This window comes from Rana temporaria, chromosome 1, assembly GCF_905171775.1.
Source record: "Rana temporaria chromosome 1, aRanTem1.1, whole genome shotgun sequence".
Classification (NCBI taxonomy): domain Eukaryota; kingdom Metazoa; phylum Chordata; class Amphibia; order Anura; family Ranidae; genus Rana; species Rana temporaria.
In genome coordinates, this window is record NC_053489.1 from 281,298,763 (window position 1) to 281,325,951 (window position 27,189).

Here is a 27,189-nt window from a genome sequence, read left to right on the forward strand (position 1 = left end):
TGGTGGTAAAGTCACAGAAAGAGGGGCTTCTGCTTTTGTGTTCTGTCTGCTGGGTAGAAATAGGGGAGGGGCTATGTGACAATCTAGCCTTATGTAACAATGTCAAAATGCCGTTGGAACGCGGTTAAGCTAATTTCCCAGAACATGTAAAAATGCATTATTAATACTAATTAGATTTTGGATTGTTTTGCACATGTTATATTTGCTTCAGCTGTGGTATGTGACCCATCTGAGTATTTTAAAGCTTCCCAGCATTAAAAAGCAGTGTCATGTTTTTCTGCTGTATACGTTTCAAGCAGTATTGTTGATATCTATTAAACATTTTGAACAGCAGATCCCATTAACCATAGCTGGGATTTTCAGCTTTCCTGTCAGATTCGGAGCTTATGTGAAGTGCCCGCAGTGTAGGTATACAAACTTCACTCTTTCTTAATAAGGGATTTGGTGATTTTTGACACTTTACGTTTGTTTCTACAGGTCAAGAGGTATGGTGTTTGGGCCAGCCAATTTAGGAGAAGACGCACTTACAAACTTTGTTTCCAAACACTGCTGCAACTCCTGCTGCAGGAAGCTTAAACTTCCTGGTATGTGTTATAATTGTTTGATTATACTACCATCAACACTTTTTTATGCTCATTATGTTGTTGAAATGTGTAACTTCTGTTTAATTTCCAGTGCAGTGCTGACATTCTGCTTTCAAGATTATAAAAATATTCTGTGAGGAGTTTAGGAGGGGATTTACTTAAGAGCTGCTCAGAGAAGAGATTAAACAGCATTGACACTTTTACATTAAATGAGGCACATGATGAGACAGTCTTTCATTGCTGCTGAGTCTATTAAGTACAGCTGCTGCGCGCCTGCCTCTCTGCCCTTGGCCTGTCAATCATTTTTAAGAAGAAGTCTAGCACCAGTGCTGCCATAACCAGCCATGCAACACAAAATTATATTAAAGTGACCCCTACCGTGTCAGAAGGGCGCGCGCGGTGTTAACAATTCCGTTATTAAACTCTTTATCCCTGTCTCTTATTTTAAGTCCCGGCTTCCCTCTGGAGTTTTGCTAAGATCATGCGGATCTTATATCCAGTTTATCTTTGGCGAGGCAGAGTCATGCAGTCCCACCTTTTCATTAGAGATGCTTGTTAACCTCAAGGGCGTTTGCTGTATGTTTTTATACTTGTAATTGCAGACCTTTTGAAGTGGGTCTAAGAAATCTAGTTTTTGTAACGCTTTATCTTTTGTATTATGCTCCTCAGAAGTGATGCTACCAAGGGCTATTACATGCTGTTCATTTCTTATACACTCAAATAATGCCAACAATTTCCTAATTCACTAAAAATAAACATACCCACTTACCGAAGCACAGATTTTGTCCTTAGAATACATTTTGGCTTCTGTGATTAATAAATACACTCAGTACATACTAAATGGGATTTCTGTTTACAATAATTATATACAGTCTAGGAAACAACTGTGTGAGATTCATGGTTCTGTTAAATCCCAAAAAGGCTTCTATACAAAGACTGGAATGATCTCAGATAGGTCCAGGTAATGTCATACTTTCAACACAAAAATAGATCTGTAAATTCACATTCACAGAGGTCCGATCAGTAAAACTTTTTTCCAGCCACGGTCCGAATCACATATTTGTGCGATCCTTTACATCACAGCCCCATTTTCTTATATACCACTCCCTTTCTTACATCAATGTCCTCAGTCCCCCCTACATATCACAACCCCCCTTTACATCACAGTCCCCCACTTTGTGTCACAGTTTCCCCTTCACCGCTGTGTCCTCTGCCACTTTCACATTACCCTCACAGAGTGATGTCCTCTGCTCCCCTTCACATCACCCCCCACAGTGGTGTTCTCTGGTCCTCTTTTACATCACCCCCCCACAGGGTTGTCCTCTGGCCCTCGATCACATGACCCCCCCACAGCAGTGTCCTCTGCCCCCCTTTCACATCACCCCCTCCCACAGACACATCCTCTGCCCCCCTTCACATCACCCCACAACAGCCATGTCCTCTGCCCATTTAAGTGTTGTGTTGTGTATATTCAGTCTGTCCATGTCCTCTGCCCCCTTCACATTAATGCCCCCCAACAACCATGTATTTCTCTGGCACTTCACATCATCCCCCTCCCCACCCATGTCCTCTGACCCCCTTCACTGTCTTACCATACACAGGTACACAGAGCAGAGAGCGGAAGGCAGGATAGCACTGGATATAGGGCAGGAGCCGAAGCCGCTGGAGTTAACCTGCTATATTGCCAAGCTGGTGATTGGTTGCTAGGACAACTCTTCACTCTGGCAACCAGTCAATAACTCCAGCAGGTCCTGCTCCCACCCTCTATCCAGAGCTGTCCTGCCTCCTGCTCTCTGCTCTGCTGTAAGAAGGCTGGGACAACGAAGCATCTCCTAAATGGCGTTTATTGATGCCTGGTCTATACAGTATACAACAGTATACCATACAGTTGCAAGAAAAAGTATGTGAACCCTTTTGTAATGATATTGATTTCTGCACAAATTGGTCATAAAATGTGATCTGATCTTCACCTAAGTCACAACAATAGACAATCACAGTCTGCTTAAACTAATAACACACAAAGAATTAAATATTACCATGTGTTTATTAAACACACCATGTAAACATTCACAGTGCACGTGGAAAAAGTATGTGAACCCCAAGACTTATGACATCTCCAAGAGCTAATTGGAGTAAGGTGTCAGCCAACTGCAGTCCAATCAATGAGATGAGATTGGATGTGTTGGTTACAGCTGCCCTGCCCTATAAAAAACACACACCAGTTCGGTATTTGCTTTTCACAAGAAGCATTGCCTGATGTGAATGATGCCTCGCACAAAAGAGCTCTCAGAAGACCTATGATTAAGAATTGTTGACTTGCATGAAGCTGGAAAGGGTTATAAAAGTATCTCCAAAAGCCTTGCTGTTCATCAGTCCACAGTAAGACAAATTGTCTATAAATGGAGAAAGTTCAGCACTGCTACTACTCTCCCTAGGAGTGGCCGTCCTGCAAAGATGACTGCAAGAGCACAGCGCAGACTGCTCAATGAGGTGAGGAAGAATCCTAGAGTGTCAGCTAAAGACTTACAAAAGTCTCTGGCATATCCTAACATCCCTGTTAGCGAATCTATGATAAGTAAAACACTAAACAAGAATGGATTTAATGGGAGGATACCACAGAGGAAGCCACTGCTGTCCAAAAAAACATTGCTGCACATTTACAGTTTGCACAAGAGCACCTGGATGTTCCACAGCAGTACTGGCAAAATATTCTGTGGACAGATGAAACCAAAGTTGAGTTGTTTGGAAGAAACACACAACACTATGCATGGAGAAAAAGAGGCACAGCACACCAACATCAAAACCTCATCCAGACTGTGAAGTATGGATGAGGGCATGGGGCATCATGGTTTGGGGCTGCTTTGCTGTATCAGGGCCTGGACGGATTGCTATAATTGAAGGAAAAATGAATTCCCAAGTTTATCAAGACATTTTGCAGGAGAACTTAAGGCCATCTGTCCACCAGTTGAAGCTCAACAGAAGATGGGTGTTGCAACAGGACAACGACCCAAAGCATAGAAGTAAATAAACAACAGAATGGTTTAAACAGAAGAAAATACACCTTCTGGAGTGGCCCAGTCAGAGTCCTGACCTCAATCCGATTGAGATGCTGTGGCATGACCTCAAGAAAGCAATTCACACCAGACATCCCAAGAATATTGCTGAACTGAAACAGTTCTGTAAAGAGGAATGGTCAAGAATTACTCCTGACCGTTGTGCACGTCTGATCTGCAATAGTGTTGCTCACGAATATTCGCATTGCGAATATTCGACTCGAATATAGCATATTCGAGAAATCGCGCTATATTTCGAAATTCGCGGTGAATATTCGCAATTCCGAATATTCGATTTTTTACAATTTTTTTTTAAAACAGATCACATCCTAGATATCTCCATCGACGTCTAAAAGCATTGCTGGTATCATTAGAGACCCTGGGCCGAGTAGCTGAAGCGTTCATTGAATTTTCCAGAAAGATCGCAATGCGATTATTCGGCAAACGCAATATCGCGCGATTATTTTCCTCGCCCTGATCTTCCGCATCAGAGCGATTTTTACAGTTTCATTTTTAAAACAGATCACATCCTAGTGATCTCCATAGACGTCTAAAAGCATTGCTGGTATGATTAGAGACCTTGGGCCGAGTAGCTAAAGCGATCATTTTATATTGCCGAATATTCGCAATGCGAATATTCGGCAATAGGAATATTGCGCGATTATTTGCTCCGCCCTTTTGCATCAGAGCCAATCAGAGTTCTCCTTCCACACTCGTCAGAGGTTAGCAACCAATAGGAACCTGCCTGCATGGACATTATATAAGCTCACTCCCAGCACCATTTCATTGCAGATTCAGAAGCTGGCTAGAGAGTGTGGAGGCTGTTTCTGTGTTCCTGTTTTCCTGTGTCTTTGTTCCTGATTGATTTAGATCATCACCAGCATTGCTATTTAGTGATTCCAGTGGATCTTTTCCAGTATATCAACTGCTTTTTTCAAAGCAATAGACCCAAGAGCTTTTTTCAAAGCTACGTTTTGTGCTGTTTTGTGCTGTTTTGTTCATTTGTGTCAGGCCTCGTACACACGACAGAGAAACTCGACGTGCCAAGCCCGTCGAGTTCCTCGACGAGTTCCTTGTTGAACTTGTCGAGAAGCTCGGCAGGCTTGCTTTGCGTACACACGTAACATACCAAAATCTTGTCGTTCTCCGGCGCGATGACGCTCACGACGTATGACGCGACTATAAAGGGGAGGTTTGATTTTGTTGGCGCCACCCTTGGGGCTCCTTTTGCTGATTCCGTGTTTACGCGTGTTAGTAAAAGTTTGGTGAGTGACGATTCGTGCTTTTCAGTCTTTGTGCTTTCAGATTGATCTCTGCCGTTCAGTTTGTACTTGTGTGGGTCGTATCTAGGCAATCGAGACGTGCGGTCAGGTCGTATTGTTTTACATTGCGGTCCTGTCCCCGCGTTTTTCATTGTCAGGGTCGTTCTTCATAGGTCTTGCTGTTCTTCACTGCGGTCTGTTTAGTGCAATTCTGATTTGTCGTTCGTAACTAGCCTTGTAGCCATGTTGCAGGCACCTAGTCGTCGCCGACTTCGTGCTAAGCATCTTCTGTCTATAGGTCTGTTTGTTTATGACCTAGACAATGAGGAGTTCATGAACAGGAGGAGGACACGTTCATGGACCAAGAATTGGTTGCTCCGTAGGAACCAATTCTCTCACATGCCTTTGCTGCGGGAGCTTCAGGAAAATAATCCTGTTGATTACAGGAATTTCCTGAGGATGTCTGATCCCGTCTTTCAGCACCTGTTGGCTTTGGTGTCCCCCTATATTACCAGGCAGGACACCGTTATGCGGGAAGCCATCAGTGCTGAGCAGAGGCTAGTTGCCACCCTCCGTTATCTGGCAACTGGGAGAAGCCTTCAGGACTTAAAGTTCTCCACGGGCATCTCCCCCCAGGCTCTGGGCCTCATCATTCCTGACACCTGCTCTGCCATCATCCAGGTTCTGCAGGAGGAATATATGAGGGTAAGTTTTCTCCTTTAATATCACATTTTATGTCTATAATGTATGCTAATGTCTTGTAGTTATCTCCTCCTTCCCTAATTACCATGTCTGGAATATGCTGTGAATGTCCCCTTTGCCCCCATGCATGATGTAAACTTTGATGCCCCTTTTTTGGCCTACATGCATATTTTCCATCACTTACCTCCCCAGCATGCTATCCTGGGCCCCAACCTACCTAGTCTAGTCACTTCCCAATGTATTGTGTTATATCCATTGTAATGTCCCCCCCCTCCCCTCCAAAATGTGTTGTAAAGTCTATGTTCCCCAATATTTTTTTTTTTTTTATTTAAATTTTAGGACTCCCAAACTCATCTAGCCCTCCCCTCCAAAATGTGTTGTAAAGTCTATGTTCCCCAATATTTTTTTTTTTTTTTATTTAAATTTTAGGACTCCCAAACTCATCTAGCCCTCCCCTCCAAAATGTGTTGTAAAGTCTATGTTCCCCAATATTTTTTTTTTTTTTATTTAAATTTTAGGACTCCCAAACTCATCTAGCCCTCCCCTCCAAAATGTGTTGTAAAGTCTATGTTCCCCAATATTTTTTTTTTTTTTATTTAAATTTTAGGACTCCCAAACTCATCTAGCCCTCCCCTCCAAAATGTGTTGTAAAGTCTATGTTCCCCAATATTTTTTTTTTTTTTATTGAAATTTTAGGACTCCCAAACTCATCTAGCCCTCCCCTCCAAAATGTGTTGTAAAGTCTATGTTCACCAATAATCAAAATTAATTTTTTTTAGTACTCCCAAACTCATCTAGCCCTCCCCCAAACTTGGGCATTGGCCCATCAGAGGGGGTGTTTAATGTGTTAATTGGCTAAATATATTTAGATATAATATGCTAGTTCCCAGAAATGTTATAATGCTTATAATGTCTTTGTATAATCTGCTTGCAAGGTTATGTGGCTAATTTTTTCTTTTTTTCTTCCCCAGCTTCCGTCCACACCACAGGAGTGGCAGTCTGTGGCTTTGGACTTCCAGACCCGATGGAACTTCCCCAACTGCGGGGGAGCCATCGACGGGAAGCACGTCCGCATCGTGCCTCCACCCCGTTCAGGATCCCAGTTCTTTAATTATAAGGGGTTCAACAGTATTGTGCTGATGGCGGTGGTGTCAGCACAGTATGAATTCCTTTTTGTGGATGTCGGGATGAATGGACGGGTATCGGATGGGGGAGCCTTCAGGCAGACGGAGTTCGCGCTTCGCCTTCAGGATGATGATCTGTCATTGCCACCGGATGACCAGAATGTAGAAGGCCTGCCATTTGTTTTCCTGGCTGATGAAGCGTTTGCCCTGGGACCCCATCTTATGAGGCCATTCCCTCAGCGCACCCTCACCCCAGAGAGGAGTGTCTTTAATTTCCGGCTGGGCCGAGCACGTAGAGTGGTTGAGAACGCTTTCGGCATCATGGCCAGCCGGTTCCGCCTTTTCCTCACCTCTCTCCACATGGCGGAATATAAGTGGAATACTATTATTTTTGCCTGCTGCATTCTCCACAATTTTTTGCGGAGACAATCTCCAAATTATATGGCCCTGGTTGGGCCCGAGGCACAACATTTGACCCCTGCAGAAACTTTGGCGGGCCTTGAAGCTGGCCACACAGGACTGCCCCCCCAGAGTGCCCGTGAAGTCCGGGACAAATACATGGACTATTTCATGGGTAGGGGGGCAATACCATCTCAATCAAATTTGCCATAATTGTAGCTTTCAAAAAAATAAATCATAATCTTTTTTCTAAACTTGTTATGTCTTGCTTGTGTTGTTTGGAGTTCTTTACTAAGTGTAACTAAGTGTATTTTCATTATCAACTAGCAAACATTTCCCAGGTGACCCCCAAACCAAACACATAGAAAATTTTACGTATTTTATGAAAAACACCACACACTTTTTTGAGGTTCAAAAGCTCTTTATTTTCTTAATTTATTTATTTTTATTTTTTCATAAATACCCTACAAAAATTTTTGGTATATTTTCTCATACAATATACAATCATTTTTGTATTTTTTTTGGTCATTTTTCTCATACAATATACAATCATTTTTGTATTTTTTTTGGTCATTTTTCTCATACAATATACAATCATTTTTGTGGGTGATTTTTCTCATACAATATACAATCATTTTTGTATTTTTGTGGGTGATTTTTCTCATACAATATACAATCATTTTTGTGGGTGATTTTTCTCATACAATATACAATCATTTTTGTATTTTTGTGGGTGATTTTTCTCATACAATATACAATCATTTTTGTGGGTGATTTTTCTCATACAATATACAATCATTTTTGTATTTTTGTGGGTGATTTTTCTCATACAATATACAATCATTTTTGTATTTTTGTGGGTGATTTTTCTCATACAATATACAATCATTTTTGTATTTTTGTGGGTGATTTTTCTCATACAATATACAATCATTTTTGTAATTTTTTTTTTTTTTTTTATTAAATAAAGTATAAAATCTGGTTTTATTATTATTTTTTTTTTTTTTTTATTAAATAAAGTATAAAATCTGGTTTTATTATTTTTTTTTTTTTTTTTTTATTAAATAAAGTATAAAATCTGGTTTTATTATTTTTTTGTTTTTTTTTTTATTAAATAAAGTATAAAATCTGGTTTTATTTTTTTTTTTGTTTTTTTTTTATTAAATAAAGTCTAAAATCTGGTTTTATTTTTTTTTTGGTTTTTTTTTTATTAAATAAAGTCTAAAATCTGGTTTTATTATTTTTTTTTTTATTAAATAAACTTCAAAATCTGCTATTTAAATTTTTTTTTGGTATTTTTTTCAGATTCAGACTCTCCCCAAAACATCCAATAAATTTTTTAATTTAGTTTCCACCCTCCTTGCTCTTTCATTATTTTTTCTGTTGGCCAAATGTATCTCCTCCACCTCTTCTCTGCAGGCCCATATTTCCGAGATCAGCATCTGTTTTGTATGCCTGTCCAAGCCACCACCTGATCCTGAAATGTGGGACAAAACAATTTATTTAAATTAGGCAGGCCTACATCTACATTACCTGAAGCTGGGTTAGTTATATGTTACTTTACCTGATGTGGTGGCAGGCTGCGCATCATCACCATCCCTCGGGGGTGTGGCTTGCTGGACTTCTTGCTCCCGTGTTGAAGCTTCATGACGCCCTACGAGAATGAAGAAAATGGAAACAGGATTTTTAGAGCTTATAGGCCTGAAAGAGGAATATGATTCACTTTATAAAATTTCTGGGACTATTGATGTTTAGAAAAACCCCTCAGGGCAAAACACAGGATTGAAGGCATTCACAAAGATCCTGACAAATCTTGTAGCTTTGGTCTACTTTTAAACATGTAAGCCAACAAAGTATACACTGGATCACCTCAGCTCTGTGTGAAGCCCAAAATGGGTTATTAAAGGGGACAACAATTATGCAAATGAGTCCACATGTGTCACCGACTGCTGAGCAGACTCTCCTTTTACTGTATATTTAATTATTAAAAAAAGATTTGTGGTTTTAATAGCACATCTACATAATTTTCACGATTGATCTCACCACAATTTTCAAAAAATGTCATAATTTGTAGGATTTAAAACACAATATTTAGTCGTTCCGAATGGACGTCCAGTTTGACGACAAATTATTGTGCCAAAAAAAATATTACAGTACAACCTGAAATAAAAAACACATGGCGCGGAACAAATCTTACAAAATATATAACAAACTTACTTCTTCTAATCACTCTCCTGATCCTCTTCATTTGTTTCGGCTCACGTTTCTTAAGGTCACACCACCTTTTCCGGATCTGCTCCTTGGACCTTTTCACTCCAAATTTGCGATGGAGACTCCTCCTCACCTTCTCCATTATTGCGGCCTTGACCTTGTTCGGGTACTTATATGGCCCATGCCTCCCATCGTAGTCCTCTGCTTTGAGGATGAGGACCATCTCCACCATTTCCTCAAAGGTCATGTTGGAGGCCTTACAACTGATTCGCCGTGCTGCCATATTCTCCAACATGTGCTTCCAACAAAAAAAAGATGGAAAAGGGGCGGGGAAAATACGATACCATGAACGTCAGGGGCGGGGAGACGTGCGTAAAGTCCCACATGCGCGTGTATAAAGGGCTACCACGTGAGTAAAAGGGGCGTTCACAGTTTGTGGAAGACGGCGGAGATAACGATCGGGTCAAAGACCGGTATGTAACTACATTTTACATGTTTTTCTTGATTGAATGATTTTGTGGCCTACATCTTAGGTTCAGAAATTACAACATAGCCAGTTTGAAATTTGAAGGTAATGGTCCGCTATAGTGCCGTCGTACGTAAACAACGCTTTGATTATGCATTTTGATCCAACTACTGTTGTGTGGGCAATCTCGGTTCTCATCAGGATGTCTTCTAAAAACAAGTCGGTTTAAACATGATGCAAATGGTCGCTTTTATGTCTTGACCAAACTATATCGGAGTGCTTTTATCTAACTAACGTTTCATACACAAATGAGGATGAGATCTGGCTTATTAGTTCGACACAACTGGTCATCTGTTTCCTAGGAACTGACCCAACATGATCTGCTGCCAATTCCACCTTGTCGTTTTTGCGACGGAAGATAAGGGGCGGGGGGGAAACATCAATTTTTTTTAAGCATGGGCGGATGTCGTGTGCGGAGTGTATATAAGGCTCGAACACATGTAGCGTCCATACGACCGGGTTGCGTAAGAAAGACGTTTGAACGACAAGCGTGTAGGTATGCTTCGAACTTGGGACAGCAGTGGCATATTCAGGAAAGACAGACATTTAAAGGAGCACTAAGCCAAAATTGTTTGGGGCAGAAATAACTAACTTTACATTATATCAGTCTTGATTTCATGTCCTCATTGTCCCTTTTTGCTTTTAAGCAGCTGTAATCATTTGCATAAATCATCACTTCCTGGTTCTGCTCCCTCTCAAATTTATCAGGGGAGCTTGTCACTGTGGTCTAAGCTGTGTGTCTAAAAATCAACCAAAACAATGCTACTAATTTTTGAAATTAAAATATGCCCTGCTTTTATTTTTTTTGGGTTCTGTGTGTCTCTTTACTTCACAGAAACAATAACTAAATTTAAAACCAAAAGTGAAACTAGAGGCACATTATATGTATGCACTTGTATGTCTCTAGACACTGTAAACAGTAATTTCCTCCAAAAATATAGTTATCCATTAGTGACCCTTTAAGGGCTAGCTTGTGAGAAAGAGTAATTGACTTTCTAGATTGTGTAGTGACATTATTTTTTTATCCTTGGTTTTGGACAGGAAAAGATGAATCTCTTTAACCAACCCGACTTCTTGGAAAACTTCATTGATAGGTGGCAAGAACTTCCTGTTCTGTGGGCCACCAAAGACCCCATCTCTCGAAATAGAGAATTGCGCAAAACTGCACTGGAGAGCCTGCTCCCACTTGTGCGGAGACAGGTGGGGTTTGATGTGACAACTGACCAGTTGGAGGTCAAAATTGGGACCTTGAGAGGCACCTACAGGAAGGCACGCAACAAGGTCTTGGCTTCGATGAGGTCTGGAGCTGGAGCAGGGCGGGTATTTAAACCCAAGTTGTGGTACTACAGCAAACTGAGCTTCCTGGATGAACACCTGGAGGTTAGGGAGTCACTTTCTAGCCTTCGCCCCAGAAGCCACAGAAGCTCCAGCCTTCCCTCCAGCCAACCTGCTGCTCCCTCTGCAGAAGAACCCTCTCAGCAGCCTTCCATCCTGGATGAAGATCCAGATTTGCCCAGCTGGAGCCAGGTATATAGTACTTTCAATGTGCAAATATGTGGTGTTCAAATGTTGTTAAAGAGATGTAAATTAAGATATTAAAGGTAAATAAAAATTAGATCTAAAAGTGTTATTCCTAAAATTTGTCAGTATTGGCCATGAATTTTTGTGGTGTGATTGACCATAAAACATGGGTCAGAATGATTGGCTTAGCTAAGTCGTGACCAAAAAAAATGCAACAGTCAGGAGCTTAAATAAATAAACCAAAAATGTTAAAAAATAGTAAAACTTTACTTTTTTTCCATACACAGGACGAGACCAGGCAGCAGGAGGATCAGGAAAATGCCAGGCAGGAGGAGGACAGGGTGAGTGGCTTGGAGGAGGCTGCAGGCCCAAGTATCTTGGACGTGTTGGCAGGCCCAAGTATCAGTAACGTGGTGGCAGGCCCAAGTGGAGCGGATGAGGTGGCAGGCCCAAGTGGGTTGCACGAGGTTGCTGGGCCAAGCACGAGATGCCAGGTGTCTCCTCTTCGTCTGCGTCCGAGAAGGCAGGTGAGGGATACAAGGGTGCGTGACGCCTCACTAGCCCTCATTCGGGATGCCCATGCAACCCTGCAACAGCCTCCCACTGCTCAGGAGGGATTTGTCACAGTTGTTTTGGCCAAAATGTCAGAAATGACATTAGACCAACGCCTCCTCTTTGAGGGCCTCCTCATCACCCTGGCAAATCAGGGGGTGAGGGGTCTTCTCACAGAGGACACTGTGATTTGCCGCCATCCCCATCCTCACACACCACATAACTCCCAAGCTCCCCCACCTTCTTCTTCTTCTCATGCTCCTTCTCAAGCTCCCCCACCTTCTTCTTCTTCTTCTTTTTCTCATGCTCCTTCTCAAGCTCCCCCACCTTCTTCTTCTTCTTCTCCTGCTCCTTCTCAAGCTCCCCCACCTTCTTCTTCCTCTTCTTCTCCTGCTCCTTCTGAACATTCTTCTTCCTCTTCTTCTCCTGCTCCATCTGAACATTCTTCTTCCTCTTCTTCTCCTGCTCCATCTGAACATTCTTCTTCCTCTTCTTCTCCTGCTCCATCTGAACATTCTGCTTCCTCTTCTTCTTCTACTACTCCTCCTCCTTCTACTGCTCCTCCTCCTTCTACTGCTCCTCCTCCTTCTACTGCTCCTCCTCCTTCTACTCCTCCTCCTTCTACTCCTCCTCCTTCTACTGCTCCTCCTTCTACTGCTCCTCCTCCTTCTACTCCTCCTTCTACTGCTCCTCCTCCTTCTACTCCTCCTCCTTCTACTGCTCCTCCTCCTTCTACTGCTCCTCCTCCTCCTCCACCTCCTCCTCCACCACCGTCGGCTACTCATCCTCCACCACCTTCGTCTACTCCTCCTCCTGGCATGAGTACTACCCCTGTGGCACCACCTCCAGCCAGGCATAAGAGGAAGGCTGCTGAGAAGGCTGCAGAGAAGGTGAAAGAGCAGGCTGCAGGGAAGCCACCAAGGAAGGCCTTGAAGAAATCAAGAAAGTGACTCCCTTACTTCCATGTGGTGTACCAGAGTTCAGGCTGCTGTAGTACCACAACCTGGTGACATCTGCCTGCCCTGCTCCAGTTTCTGACCTCGGGGAGTCCAAGACCTTGATGCGTGACTTCCTGAATGAACCTCTCAAGTCCCCATTTTGGCCTCCAACTGATCACCAGTCACATCAGGCCACACCTGGCTGTGCACAAATGGCAGCAAGCTCTCCAGTGCTGACTTTTGCATATCAAATTTTTTTTTATTACCAAAATAAATGGTACATTTTTTTTTTACAGTTCATACTTGTCCTTGTATTTTTTTACATTTCAATTTTGCAAGTGAGAAGGCAGGTTCTTATTTTGTAAAAATTGGATATAAGGTGTAATTTGAAAGGGACACATGAGATAAGACAAAGCAATAAGGTTTCTATGGGGGGAACTTGACATTACAAAAAATAAAAGGATTAGCATTTTTTAAAAATTAAAAAATAAGGTGATTAAAAGCAGGATTTAAAACACACGACCAAAATAAGGTGACAATAAAAAAAAAAAAAAAATATTGAGTCCAGTAAGAAAAAGGTTCCACCTAATTTTAAGGAACTCTGTGTGAATATCGTAAAAAAAAAATTATTAGATTGCTGTTTTGTGCCCTTAGGAAAAATTGTGTAAAGCGCTGCAAATAAACGATTAAATAATGTTGGAAGCGACACGAATGTGCTATCTCCAATCCAAACGCTAGTTTTACCTATGTTGGTCTCCAGTGTCTAAGTTTTTGACAAGTTTCTTAGCATACACACGACCGAGTTTCTCGTTTAAAAAACAGCCCGATGAAGAACTCGTCGAGCCAAAATCCACTGCCATCGAGAAAATAGAGAACCTGCTCTCTATTTGCTCGACGAGTTCCTCGGCGGCTCCATCGGGCCAAAAATGTACACACGACCGAGTTTCTCGACAGAATCCGGCTCTTCACCGAGATTCTCGACGAATTCTGCCGAGAAACTCTGTCGTGTGTACGAGGCCTTACTGTTTGATCCTGCAATCCTCGCTGTTCAGTGATATTTGCTAGAGATTTCAGAACACATTTTGCTGAGCTTTCTAAAAGAGCTTTTCTAAAAGCTAAGTTTTGTTCATCTTGTGTTACTGTTAGATCTTGCAGGTTCGCTGTTCAGTGATATTTGCTAGGCATCTCAGTTCACATTTTGTTTAGTTTTTCCTAAAGAGCTTTTCTAAAAGCTAAGTTTTGTGTTCAGTTTAGTTAAATTTTGTGTAGTAAGTGTACACACTGTTAGTGTACATTTATTTCATCTAGCTTAGCTTAGTGTGTGTTTAGTGTCTGTGTTTTGTGTTTAAAAAAAAAAAAGTTAGTGTTTGTTTAGTGCTTTTTTTTTTTCTTTAATTTTGTAGTCCTTGTCTGGTGTACTACTTTTCTTATAGTTTAGTAGCTGTCTGTGTACGTCTTTGTCTGCGTGCCTGTCTTGTAAAAAATACACAAAAACACATTTTGTTCACATTTCCCCCCCCCCAATAAAGTTTACCCCCCCTACACACATATCAGCAATAATGAGCGGCATCCGTGGCCGTGGCAGCAGGGGTAGGGGAGTTACTCCCAGTGCTGGATCGCTGCCAGCACGGGGTACCTCTCGTGCCCCTACTAGTGTTAGAGGATCGGGTGCAAGGGGAGTACGCCTGATCCGGGAGTTCTTCCCATCGGGCAGCCGCCCGATATTGCCATCTCAGGCTGAAGTAGTGGTGGACTACATGGGGCACAGCAGTGCCACTGAGTCGTCGGTCCCGACTCACAGTAGTACCACCATTACTCCGGTGCCTGTACTACCCCCCCCCAGCCCCCAAGAGTCCAGCATCTTACTGTTCGACAGCGACAGTGATAGGGATATCTTGGGGGAGGCCATGCATCAGACAGACCTCCAGCTCTGTCCTGATGGTCAGGACCTTTTTGAAGGGATGGATGAGGAGGATGGGATACCTGCTGGCAGTATCCCAGAGACATCCCTTCAAACTGGTGCTGCTGTTTTGGTGCAGGAAACAGCAGCACCTAGTCAGACCCAGGCGTGGTTGAGGGGACAGGACAGGCTAGAGGCTCCATGTCAGTTGGTTCCCTCAGACCAACACATTTCAGCCCTTGGTCTGACATCTCTGGGGGCGAAGAGGGTGACCCATCATGGTTGCCATCTGACGCGTCGGCTCACTACGTCAGTGACGACGGGGAAGGTAGGCACCCTGGTGAAACGGTGCGCCAGGTCACCACCAGGGAGACCATCGTCAGGGTCTCCACTGGTGATGGCAGCAGGAGGTGTCAGGAGGAGGAGCAGCAGCAGCAGCAGCAGCAGCAGGCAGCTCCACCTGTGCGCACCGAGTCCCAGCAGGTGCAAGTAAGCGTCACCCCATCTGACAGGAGGGCGGTGCTGAAGTCACCTGTCTGGAATTACTTTACCCTGGTGGCAGACAACCCTACCGTGGCCATCTGCCGGATTTGTAAAGTGAGGGTGAAGAGAGGGAAGTGTTTGGCTCGGGTGGGTACCACAGCCCTGAACCAGCACCTGAGGATAAACCACTGGGCGGTGTATGACGAGATGAAGCGTGGTGGTGGTAGCAGCGCCACCACCACAAGTGAGCAGGGTACAGCAGCCCCTGCCACATCTTCATCTCTTTCCAGCAGGTCATGCCCCCCCGCTCCCTCTAGTAGAGGTACTGGTACCGGCAGCCAGACCTCTACTTCCACAGCACCCTCCGCGTCTGTGTCCCGCACTGCCGTCCGGCGCCAGGCGTCGATTTCAGACGCCTTTGACCGCACCACTCCCTTCCCCCCTGGAGACCGACGTGTGCGTTCCCTCAATGGGCTCCTGGCAAGGGTTATTGCCCAACATCTGCTGCCCTTCAACATAGTTGACAGCAACCCCTTCAGGCAGATGTTGGAGCAGGCCCAACCCCAATGGCGTGTCCCCAGCCGCCATTTCTTTGCCAGGACTGGTGTCCCTGCCCTACACCAGCACATTGTGCAGAATGTAACCCTGTCGCTGGATCACGCTGTCAGCGACAGGGTTCATCTGACAATGGATGGCTGGACCAGCAGGCATGGGCAGGGGCGCTACATCAGCTTCACGGCCCATTGGGTTTCCCTCCGAGGCGTCGGTGAGGGATCGGCGGCAACCGATCTTGTGGTGCCGCCCCGGGGTGTCCAGGGGAGAACTGCTGGTCTCCCTCAAGCCACTGTCTCCGCAGCTGCTGAGCCTCCCAGCAAGCGCCCCCGTAGCTACTCAAGTGTGGGGCACGTGCGCTGTCAGGCCGTGCTCCAGCTTGTTAGTTTAGGGGACCGGAGACACACTGGAGAAGAAGTGCTGAAAGCACTTCAGGCTCAGGTCCAGAAGTGGCTGACACCCCGAAGGCTCCAGGCAGGTATGGTTGTCTGCGATAACGGCAGCAACCTACTCGCCGCCCTTAGTGCTGGCAGTCTGACCCACGTGCCCTGTCTGGCACATGTCCTCAACCTGGTGGTGCAGAAGTTCCTGCGCACTTATCCAGGGTTGAGTGACATTGTGGCAAAGGCGCGTAGGATTGCCAGCCACTTCAGGCGCTCCCCAACCGCTACCGCGTCCCTGTCCAAGTTGCAGCGGGAGTACAATCTGCCCCTTCACAGGCTGATTGTGGACAGTGTGACGCGGTGGAACTCCACCCTCCACATGCTGAAGAGGTTGTGGGAGCAGCAAAGGGCGGTGAGGGAGTACCTGATGGAACTAGGCACTGAGAGGACTTCACCACAACTCCCTTTCATCGCCTGTGCGGAGTGGGGGCAGATAAACCAGGTCTGCCAAGTGTTGTCCTCCTTCGAGCAGGCGACCAAGATGGTCAGCAGTGAGCAAATCGGCCTCAATAGCGTGCTGCCAATAGTGTTCATGCTGGAGAGGACACTAGATCGCCTGTTTGAGGCTGGGGAGAGTGCCTTGGTGGAGCAGGAGGAGTCAGCAATGCTCCACCGAGACCAGGGCCAGGACGAGGAGGAGGAGGAGGAGGAGGATGATGATGAAGAGGAGGAGGAGGTGGTTGCTGGTGTCGTCCCGGAGTCAGGGCCTGGTCAGGAGGGAGAGCCGGTGTTGGGGGCACCGATAGTCCGGGGGTTGGGCATGTCTGAGTTTGACCAGCAGCGCCTCAGGGATGAAGAGTCGCACCTCATTCACCTGGCCAGCATTGAGGAGTCACAGCGGGCTGTGCTCTTCCCCATGGCTGCCCACATGCTGAGATGCCTCAGGAGGGACCCCCGGGTTAAGACCATCAAGACGAGGGATGATTTCTGGATGGCCACCCTTTTGGATCCCAGGTGCAAGGGGAAACTGGAGCAGTTCATCCCAGCCAGCCGGAGGCAGCACCGGATGGAGGAACTGCAGGCAGGCATTGTCAGACGGTTGGAGCAGGCAACTCCCCGGCCTCCAGTTGTCCCCCCTCATCTCACCCAGCAGGTGGCTGCACCCAGCTGCAGCCGAGCAGGGGACCTAATGGAAGAGATGAGGATGTTCTTCCAAACCGAGCGACCCAGTACCAGCACCAGCAGCAGCAGCAGTCACCACCAGCGGCTGGCCCACATGGTGGCAGACTACATGGCGTCCGTCGGTGCTTCTGACAGTATGAGCACCGACGACCCCATGGAGTACTGGGTTGCCAGATTGGACACCTGCCGCGAGCTCGCTCAGTATGCGCTGGAGTTATTGTCTTGCCCCCCCTCCAGCGTACTATCTGAGCGGACATTCAGCGCGGCAGGTGGGGTGGTCACGGACAAGAGGACCCGTCTGTCCACAGACTCCGTGGACAGACTCACATTCATAAAGATGAATGAGTCCTGGATCGGCGGTGACTTTCTGGCACCCGTCGTCGGTTCAGGGCGCTGAAGGGTCCCTTGTCATGCATTCCCTGATAAAGCCCCGGACCTGATGTATTTACAGTGCTGAATATAACTATTTTAACATCAGAGAAAATCAATGTTAATATTTGGTACAGTAGGCTTTCTTTGCAATTACAGCGGTCAAACCTTTCTTGTAGTTTTACACCAGCTTTGCACACACTTGAGGAGGGATTTTGGCCCACTCCTCCACACAGATCTTCTCTACATCAGTCATGTTTCTGGGCTATCGCTGAGAAACACGGAGTTTGAGCTCCCTCCAAAGATTCTCTATTGGGTTTAGGTCTGGAGACTGGCTAGGCCACGCCAGAACCTTGATATGCTCCTTACAGAGCCAATCCTTGGTTATCCTGGCTGTGTGCTTTGGGTCATTGTCATGTTGGAAGACCCAGCCTCGACCCATCTTCAAAGCTCTAACTCAGGGAAGGAGGTTGTTGCCCAAAATCTCGCAATACATGGCCACGGTCATCCTCTCCTTAATACAGTGCAGTCACCCTGTCCCATGTGCAGAAAAACACCACCAAAGCATGATGCTACCACCCCCATGCTTCACATTAGGGATGGCGTTCTTGGCATGGTACTCATCATTATTCTTCCTCCGAACACGGTTAGTGAAATTATGATCAAAAAGTTATATTATAGTCTCATCTGACCACATGATTTTCTCCCATGACTCCTCTGGATCAGTCAAGACACCTATGTCAGCAGTTATTTCACACCCTATATACTCTTATTAATACTGCTGTTCATCATGGCACCTCCTGCCCATGTGATATGACTCTGTATCAACTACTACTGTTAATACTACTACTGCTGCTTCTGCTGCTGCTGCTGCCCAGTCAAGACACCTATGTCAGCAGTTATTTGACACTCTATATACTCCTATTCCTACTGCTGTTCATCATGGCACCTCCTGCCCATGTGATATGACTCTGTATCAACTACTACTGTTAATACTACTACTGCTGCTTCTGCTGCTGCTGCTGCCCAGTCAAGACACCTATGTCAGCAGTTATTTGACACTCTATATACTCCTATTCCTACTGCTGTTCATCATGGCACCTCCTGCCCATGTGATATGACTCTGTATCAACTACTACTGTTAATACTACTACTGCTGCTTCTGCTACTGCTGCTGCCCAGTCAAGACACCTATGTCAGCAGTTATTTGACACTCTATATACTCCTATTCCTACTGCTGTTCATCATGGCACCTCCTGCCCATGTGATATGACTCTGTATCAACTACTACTGTTAATACTACTACTGCTGCTTCTGCTGCCCAGTCAAGACACCTATGTCAGCAATTATTTCACACCCTATATACTCTTATTAATACTGCTGTTCATCATGGCACCTCCTGCCCAAGTGATATGACTCTGTATCAACTACTACTGCTAATACTACTACTGCTGCTTCTGCTGCCCAGTCAAGACACCTATGTCAGCAATTATTTCACACCCTATATACTCTTATTAAGACTGCTGTTCATCATGGCACCTCTTGCCCGAGTGATTTGACACTGTATTGTCAATGTCTACTACTACTATTACAGCTCAGTCAAGACACCTGTGTCCCAATTTTTTGGTACACTATTGACTACTATGACCACTACTGATGCTGTAAAGTATTCCCCAAGTGTTTTTATGCTATGTATTACTATTACCACTACTGCTTGTAAATCATGCCTGTGTGATACTTAGTGGGAATGCTTTAATAAGCATTCCCAGTATGGATACCCGTAAATGTATTAATCTTAATTAGTGTGAATGCTTTAATAAACATTTCCAGTATTGATATACGTAAATTTAGTAATCTTATTATTCCTTACGTTTTTTGGTTCTGCGTAACTTCGGCATACTTTCAGCTATTGAGACCATTCAACTGTAAAAATGTTCGTCTCGTTCAGCTAATGATGGGACTTCTTCAAGTTTTTTTCTACTTTTTACACTTTTATAAATTTTAAGCTTTTAGACCCTTTTTTTTAACATTGAAGTCAATGAGAACATCCTTTTCCCCTTTGAATTCACATGCCCTGCCAAAAGTTTCAGCTACTTCATACTTTCACTTACAGACACTGAAAAAACTTTAAAGCGGTCACAAAATATTTAGCTATCCGGCTATGACTTTTCAGATCGTTATCGTTTACAATTTTTTGGTGAAAACGCAATTTACGTTTTGCGAATTTTTCACAAAAATGCAATAGGTTATAATGTAATCCTATGGAGGGGATTTAGAGTCTGTCATGTGACCTTAACATTGGAGATCTTTGTAATTAAAAATATCTTTACAAAAAGGGGAAACAAATTGGTCTCACGCCCACAAGATCTACTTTTCATACACAATTTTTATATCAAAACGTAGCTATGCTTGTCTGGTTTATGGCAATGTGACCAATTCTGCGATACGTATTTTAGTTTTAGTTATTGGAGCAACAGCCAGAAATTATGTCTCATAGACTCTCATGTGAAATTATCTAAAAAATGTTGCTGCAGAACTCACAAAGACGCTCTTTTCTAAATCGCAGACATGGCCACATTTTTAAGTTTATCTACATAAATTTCATATCGATGCGTTTACAAGGGCCGTGTATTTCAAACGGTGTAGTCGTTGTATCAATTGCATGTACGTTTGAGGATTTATTAAGCTTTGTTTGGAGGCTTAAATCATGTATTAGATCTGTGAATTAAAAGCGTTTGTAATGTTATTTCTTTCCATAAATAACTTTCCTGACCTCAGTGCAATATTCCTCCTCACTGACCTGGGGGGGAGGGGAAACCTATTGAGGGGGGAGGGGCGACCAGGAAGTCAGCATACTCTATACTTTGCAGATAGAGAAAGAAGCTGTGTGTCCTAAAGATAGTGTAGTGGTTATGGTGAATGTCTTTGGCAAGGGGCTCACCAATTAAGCTATTTAGCATTCCCACTCGCATTTTCCTCAGGAAATGCATTGTCTAGTTATATTATATTTTAATACTCCTGCTGCTGCCTCCATGCTGAGTAAAGCTTCATGACCTCTCTGGCACAGCGGATCCACCAACAGCCTCCGCTACAAGCTACCAGACCGGATCTAAACAGCAAGTGTAACTATAACAATGAACCTTATGTTAAACCCTGTTTTGCGGCATTTATACTGCAACCATTGGGCTGTCTGCAAGAGCTCATCTGCATTCTCTCTCTTTCTTGCTCTCCCTCTCTCTCTCTTTGTATATATATATATATTGTTGCTTTTGTTATGTTCATTTTTCAACAGTTTATTTTGTGTTCGTCGTGTCTGTGTCGTGTGCTTTAGTTTGTCCGAGGTTAATGTTAAAATGTTTTTGCTTATTATGAAGTTAAATGTGTTGATGTTGATTTGTTTGATGTGAAGTTAGATGTGTTGAAAAACCTACAACTCTATCTCAAAAAGAAATGAAACATTTCCAAAAAATAAGAATTTTTAATACAAAAATAAATTTAAATATAGCTATCAATGCGTTTCTGAATGCGGTGCAGTTCCGCAATATGACCCGATAGCTGCTGCTCTAGCAGAGCATTTTGTTGGGTGAGGTAGCTCATCTTCCGCTGGTTTTGCAGGATCCTCTGGTGGGTCTTTTCGATGAGTCTGTTCTGCCTCCTCAGATCTCTTGATGCTTTTAGGATATAATAAAAAAAGATTTGGATTTCAAATAACGTTACCAAATAAATAAAATATTTTTTTTTGCTTATTAATCAATCATTATCATGTGTATACACTTGTTATGTGTCTAACACATCCCGGGAGTGCAGAATTATTAGGCAAATTAGTATTTGGACCACATCATCCTCTTTATGCATGTTGTCTTACTCCAAGCTGTATAGGCTCGAAAGCCTACTACAGATTAGGCATATTAGGTAATGTACATCTCTGTAATGAGAAGGTGTGTGGTCTAATGACATCAACACTCTATATCAGGTGTGCATAATTATTAGTCAATTTCCTTTTCTTTGGCAAAATGGGCCAAAAGAAGGATTTGACAAACTCTGAAAAGTCCAAAATAGAGAGATATCTAGCAGAGGGATGCAGCACTCTTAAAGTTGCAAAGCTTCTGAAGCGTGATCATCAAACAAAAGAAGCGTGTGGAAAAACAAAGGTGCAAAATAACTGCCCATGAACTGAGAAAAGTTAAGCGTGCAGCTGCCAAGATGCCACTTGCCACAAGATTGGCCATATTTCAGAGCTGCAACATCACTGGGGTGCCCAAAAGCACAAGGTGTGCAATACCCAGAGACATGGCCAAGGTAAGAAAGGCTGAAAGACGATGACCACTGAACAAGACACACAAGCTGCAACGTCAAGACTGTGCCAATAAATATCTCAAGAAAGATTTTTCTAAGGTTTTATGGACTGCTGAAATGAGAGTGAGTCTTGATGGGCCAGATGGAAGAGCCCGTGGCTGGATTGGTAAAGGGCAGGGAGCTCCAGTCCGACTCAGACGCCAGCAAGGTGGTGGTGGAGTACTGGTTTGGGCTGGTATCATCAAAGATGAGCTTGTGGGGCCTTTTCGGATTGAGGATGGAGTCAAGCTCAACTCCCAGTCCTACTGCCAGATTATGGAAGAGACCTTCTTCAAGCAGTGGTACAGGAAAAAGTCACCATCCTTCAAGAAAAACATGATTTTCATGCAGGACAATGCTCCATCACACGTGTCAAAGTACTCCACAGCGTGGCTGGCAAGAAAGGGTATTAAATAAAAAAAAGTAATGACATGGCCTCCTTGTTCACCTGATCTGAACCCCATTGAGAACCTGTGGTCCATCATCAAATGTGGGATTTACAAGGAGGGAAAACAGTACACCTCTCTGAACAGTGTCTGGGAGGCTGTGGTTACTGCTGCACGCAATGTTGATGGTGAACAGATCAAAACACTGACAGAATCCATGGATGTCAGGCTTTTGAGTGTCCTTGCAAAGAAAGGTGGCTATATTGGTCACTGATTTGTTTTTGTTTTGTTTTTAAATGTCAGAAATGTGTATTTGTGAATGTTGAGATGTTATATTGGTTTCACTGTTAAAAATAAATCATTGAAATGGCTATCTATTTATTTTTTGGTTAAGTTGCCTAATAATTCTGCACAGTAATAGTAGTCACCTGCACACACAGATATCCCCCGAAAATAACTAACACTAAAAACAAACTAAAAACTACTTCCAAAAAAATTCAGCTTTGATATTAATGAGTTTTTGGGGTTCATTGAGAACATGGTTGTTGTTCAATAATAAAATGAATCCTCAAAAAATACAACTTGCCTAATAATTATGCACTACCTGTATACTTCTAGCATCAATACCATATTATGGTTCTACAATCTGACAGGTGCGCTTTATATGTTGTCCATTTTTATATCTACATTTTGTTGTTGAAATGTTATTAATCATTGTGCACATATTTACCTTCCTGAACGAGGCTCACAGGACCGCTCTCTTCCTCCTGCTCTTCTGCTTGAGAAGTTGGGGTGGTGGGGGGGGGAAGCTCCTCAGCTTGCTCCTCAACAGGAGCTGGGGTTGGGGAGTGGGAGGGCCCTGGCTGCTCCTCCTCATCCATCTCCTCCTCTGCCGCATCCTCCTCTGCCGCATCCTCCTCCTCCTCCTCATCGGCCTGGCGCCTTCTGCGCTTGGCGCGCACAACTGGCATTGGAGCTCCTATAATAACACAATGTTCATATATTATAAAAATGTTTTCTAATGACGTATGCAAATTCTGTGTACTCTGCTGTATTGTATATGAATACAAATTGATTTATATAGACAGTTAACCAATGGGACAATGTTGTATTAAAGGGTCTTGTGGGCACTACAGGGGACTGAGCGTGAGCTGGGATGCCACCATGTTAAAATGAGCTGTTTTTGTCTCCTTTGTTTTGTTCAGACCATCTCATGTTAAAAAAAGGGCCTGATGGAGCACACGGGATTACTATAACAACCCCACTCCTAACACAGGAATTTAGTGGTAATCTATATATATAAAACTCAACGTGTGTGTGTGCATAAATGTATGTATGTATGTATGTATGTATGTTCCAGCATCACGTACAAACGGCTAAAGATATTTATATGAAACTTGGCACACAGGTTACTTATATGTCAGCCACAAACATAGGATAGGTGGTTTAAACCTTACCCACCCCCACTTGCCATGGTCGGGGTTTTTCTTTAAAGTCCCATGCAAAGCAATGGGAAAAGTATGTTCCCACATAACTTCTGTGTTCCTGTCTGCTGTCCCATGTCTTTTTTCAACAGTACTATGAATACCTTGGCTGGTGGTGATATATGTTAGCACAACATGGCATCTTGGTTAACAACATCTGACCTTACATGAATTACATATGACCTTACATAACTGTCACCAAAGGAGCTGCGGTGGCTCCACGCGATTGCCACTGCACTGACAAGTGATTCACCTCTGCAGCTAGGGGTTCGGATCCCGCTCTCGGCTACCTGTGAATTGAGTTTGGTGGTCTCAGCCCCGCCCCTGGTGGGTGTGCTATGCGAGGTTGGGTTGGGAGGACCCCCTCACACCCGCCATTGCCAACCGGGGCATGGAGAAAGGTGGCAGATTGCCTCTGGGGGAGGCCTCCCAACTCCTGCAGGCCGGCTCCTCTCTCTTTCGAGTTCACGCACAAAATACACTTTTTAAAAAAAAAACATAACTGTCAACAATAACTTACCTGGATGATATTTAGCCCGAAGACGTCTGACCTGATCCATTTGGCGCCTCTTCAGGTCAGACCACTTCTTCACAATTGCATTGTGGTCGTGTTGGCCGCCAAAGTCAGCGATTAGGGCGCTGACCACAGCCCTTTTCTCTGGCTGCCTCCGCAGCTTATCGTATCCTGTTTCCAGGAACTTCTGCAAGATGAAGAACAAAGTATATTGTAATACTTCTGTTGACAGCCTTATGGATATATGACGTAAATGTATGCTATTCAACAATTGGAAGCATTCTCGCCTTATTAATCAATGACAGGGGTAACATGACAGATTTTATATCCTGCCATTTCGGTCGCCACCTTTTTTGCATAAATATAGCAGGCATTATCATTTGCATAATTATGAATATATTATTAACAACACAGGATACACGTATAGGGGAGATATGCGTTGCTAACTCTTTTCCCTGTCAGGAGCCTAACGCCCCGGGGGGTCAGAGACGGGACCTTTTCGGAGGACCACTGACGTATGTACCCGTCGCAGTTTTTTGTGATGTCACTCTTTAGGTGTGTGCACATTTTTCACTGCATCCGGGTGGAGTTTTTGGGTTGTGTTTTGCACGCCACAGGCTTTTCAACAGGAAAAAAACAGCTGGAGGCAGAATGGTTGCAAAACACTACGGGTTTGTTACCTAACTCTGGGTTTGAAGACCAGTCCACCTCCAGCTGTTGCAAAACTACTACTCCCATCAGCCACGGTCTGTCAGTGCATGCTAAGAATTTTACTTTTGCTGCATCTAGGGTGCCACAGTTTAGAGACCCGTGCATAAAGGCCTGAAAAATGGGGGCCTGCAGAACTTACAATACTAGAAGTGCCAGCATTCCCAGGCATGCTGGAAGTTGTAGTTCTGCAACATCTAAAGGGCAATATGTATTCGAACGTCCTTGGGCCTTGAGGACACTGAAGTCAGGACGTTCGCATACGTCCTATGTCCAAAAAAATGTTAAATTCATTATGCTAAATAACAAGGAAAAGTGCCTAAATACACATTTGCCAACCAGGGTGTCTGCAGCTGTCCAGGCATGCTGGGACTTGTAGTTTTGTAAAAGCAGGAGACACATTTTTTGTGAAATACTAATATCTGATCATATATACTAACTTTTAAACTAGACTAAAATGCAGTTGAAGATAATGAAATAACAGTGGTCGAAATACTTACACAAATCAGCAAATTTTCCTCAGATACAGTGAAATTACTTCCAACCATCTTGCTCTGCGATTGCGTTGCGATCAAAAAGTTGGAAACTGGCAAGGGTCCAGGAAATGGTCGCGTGTTGTTCGCGTGTTGATTGCGCTGCTTGGACCGAGATGGGTCCATATGGCTTCGGCTGTATGGACCACAGTAACTCTTTTCCCTGTCAGGAGCCTAACGCCCCGGGGGGTCAGAGACGGGACCTTTTCGGAGGACCACTGACGTATGCAACCGTCGCAGTTTTTTGTGATGTCACTCTTTAGGTGTGTGCAAATTTTTCCTTGCACCGGGTGGAGTTTTTGGGTTGTGTTTTGCACGCCACAGGCTTTTCAACAGGAAAAAAACAGCTGGAGGCAGAATGGTTGCAAAACACTACGGGTTTGTTACCTAACTCTGGGTTTCAAGACCAGTCCACCTACAGCTGTTGCAAAACTACTACTCCCATCAGCCACGGTCTGTCAGTGCATGCTAAGAATTTTACTTTTGCTGCATCTAGGGTGCCACAGTTTAGAGACCCGTGCATAAAGGCCTGAAAAATGGGGGCCTGCAGAACTTACAATACTAGAAGTGCCAGCATTCCCAGGCATGCTGGAAGTTGTAGTTCTGCAACATCTAAAGGGCAATATGTATTCGAACGTCCTTGGGCCTTGAGGACACTGAAGTCAGGACGTTCGCATACGTCCTATGTCCAAAAAAATGTTAAATTCATTATGCTAAATAACAAGGAAAAGTGCCTAAATACACATTTGCCAACCAGGGTGTCTGCAGCTGTCCAGGCATGCTGGGACTTGTAGTTTTGTAAAAGCAGGAGACACATTTTTTGTGAAATACTAATATCTGATCATATATACTAACTTTTAAACTAGACTAAAATGCAGTTGAAGATAATGAAATAACAGTGGTCGAAATACTTACACAAATCAGCAAATTTTCCTCAGATACAGTGAAATTACTTCCAACCATCTTGCTCTGCGATTGCGTTGCGATCAAAAAGTTGGAAACTGGCAAGGGTCCAGGAAATGGTCGCGTGTTGTTCGCGTGTTGATTGCGCTGCTTGGACCGAGATGGGTCCATATGGCTTCGGCTGTATGGACCACAGTAACTCTTTTCCCTGTCAGGAGCCTAACGCCCCGGGGGGTCAGAGACGGGACCTTTTCGGAGGACCACTGACGTATGCAACCGTCGCAGTTTTTTGTGATGTCACTCTTTAGGTGTGTGCAAATTTTTCCTTGCACCGGGTGGAGTTTTTGGGTTGTGTTTTGCACGCCACAGGCTTTTCAACAGGAAAAAAACAGCTGGAGGCAGAATGGTTGCAAAACACTACGGGTTTGTTACCTAACTCTGGGTTTCAAGACAAGTCCACCAACAGCTGTTGCAAAACTACTACTCCCATCAGCCACGGTCTGTCAGTGCATGCTAAGAATTTTACTTTTGCTGCATCTAGGGTGCCACAGTTTAGAGACCCGTGCATAAAGGCCTGAAAAATGG

The 27,189-nt window shown here is 44.1% G+C and overlaps 1 protein-coding gene across 1 annotated transcript in view; it reads left to right on the forward strand.

The window, feature by feature from the left end:
* Positions 1-27,189, forward strand: part of TRPM6 (transient receptor potential cation channel subfamily M member 6) — a 253,247-nt gene that overhangs the window by 219,369 nt on the left and 6,689 nt on the right. The window contains exon 40 of the mRNA XM_040324943.1: positions 478-584. Within this exon, the coding sequence (XP_040180877.1) occupies positions 478-584 (107 nt within the window). The remainder of the gene's footprint in view (positions 1-477; positions 585-27,189) is intronic.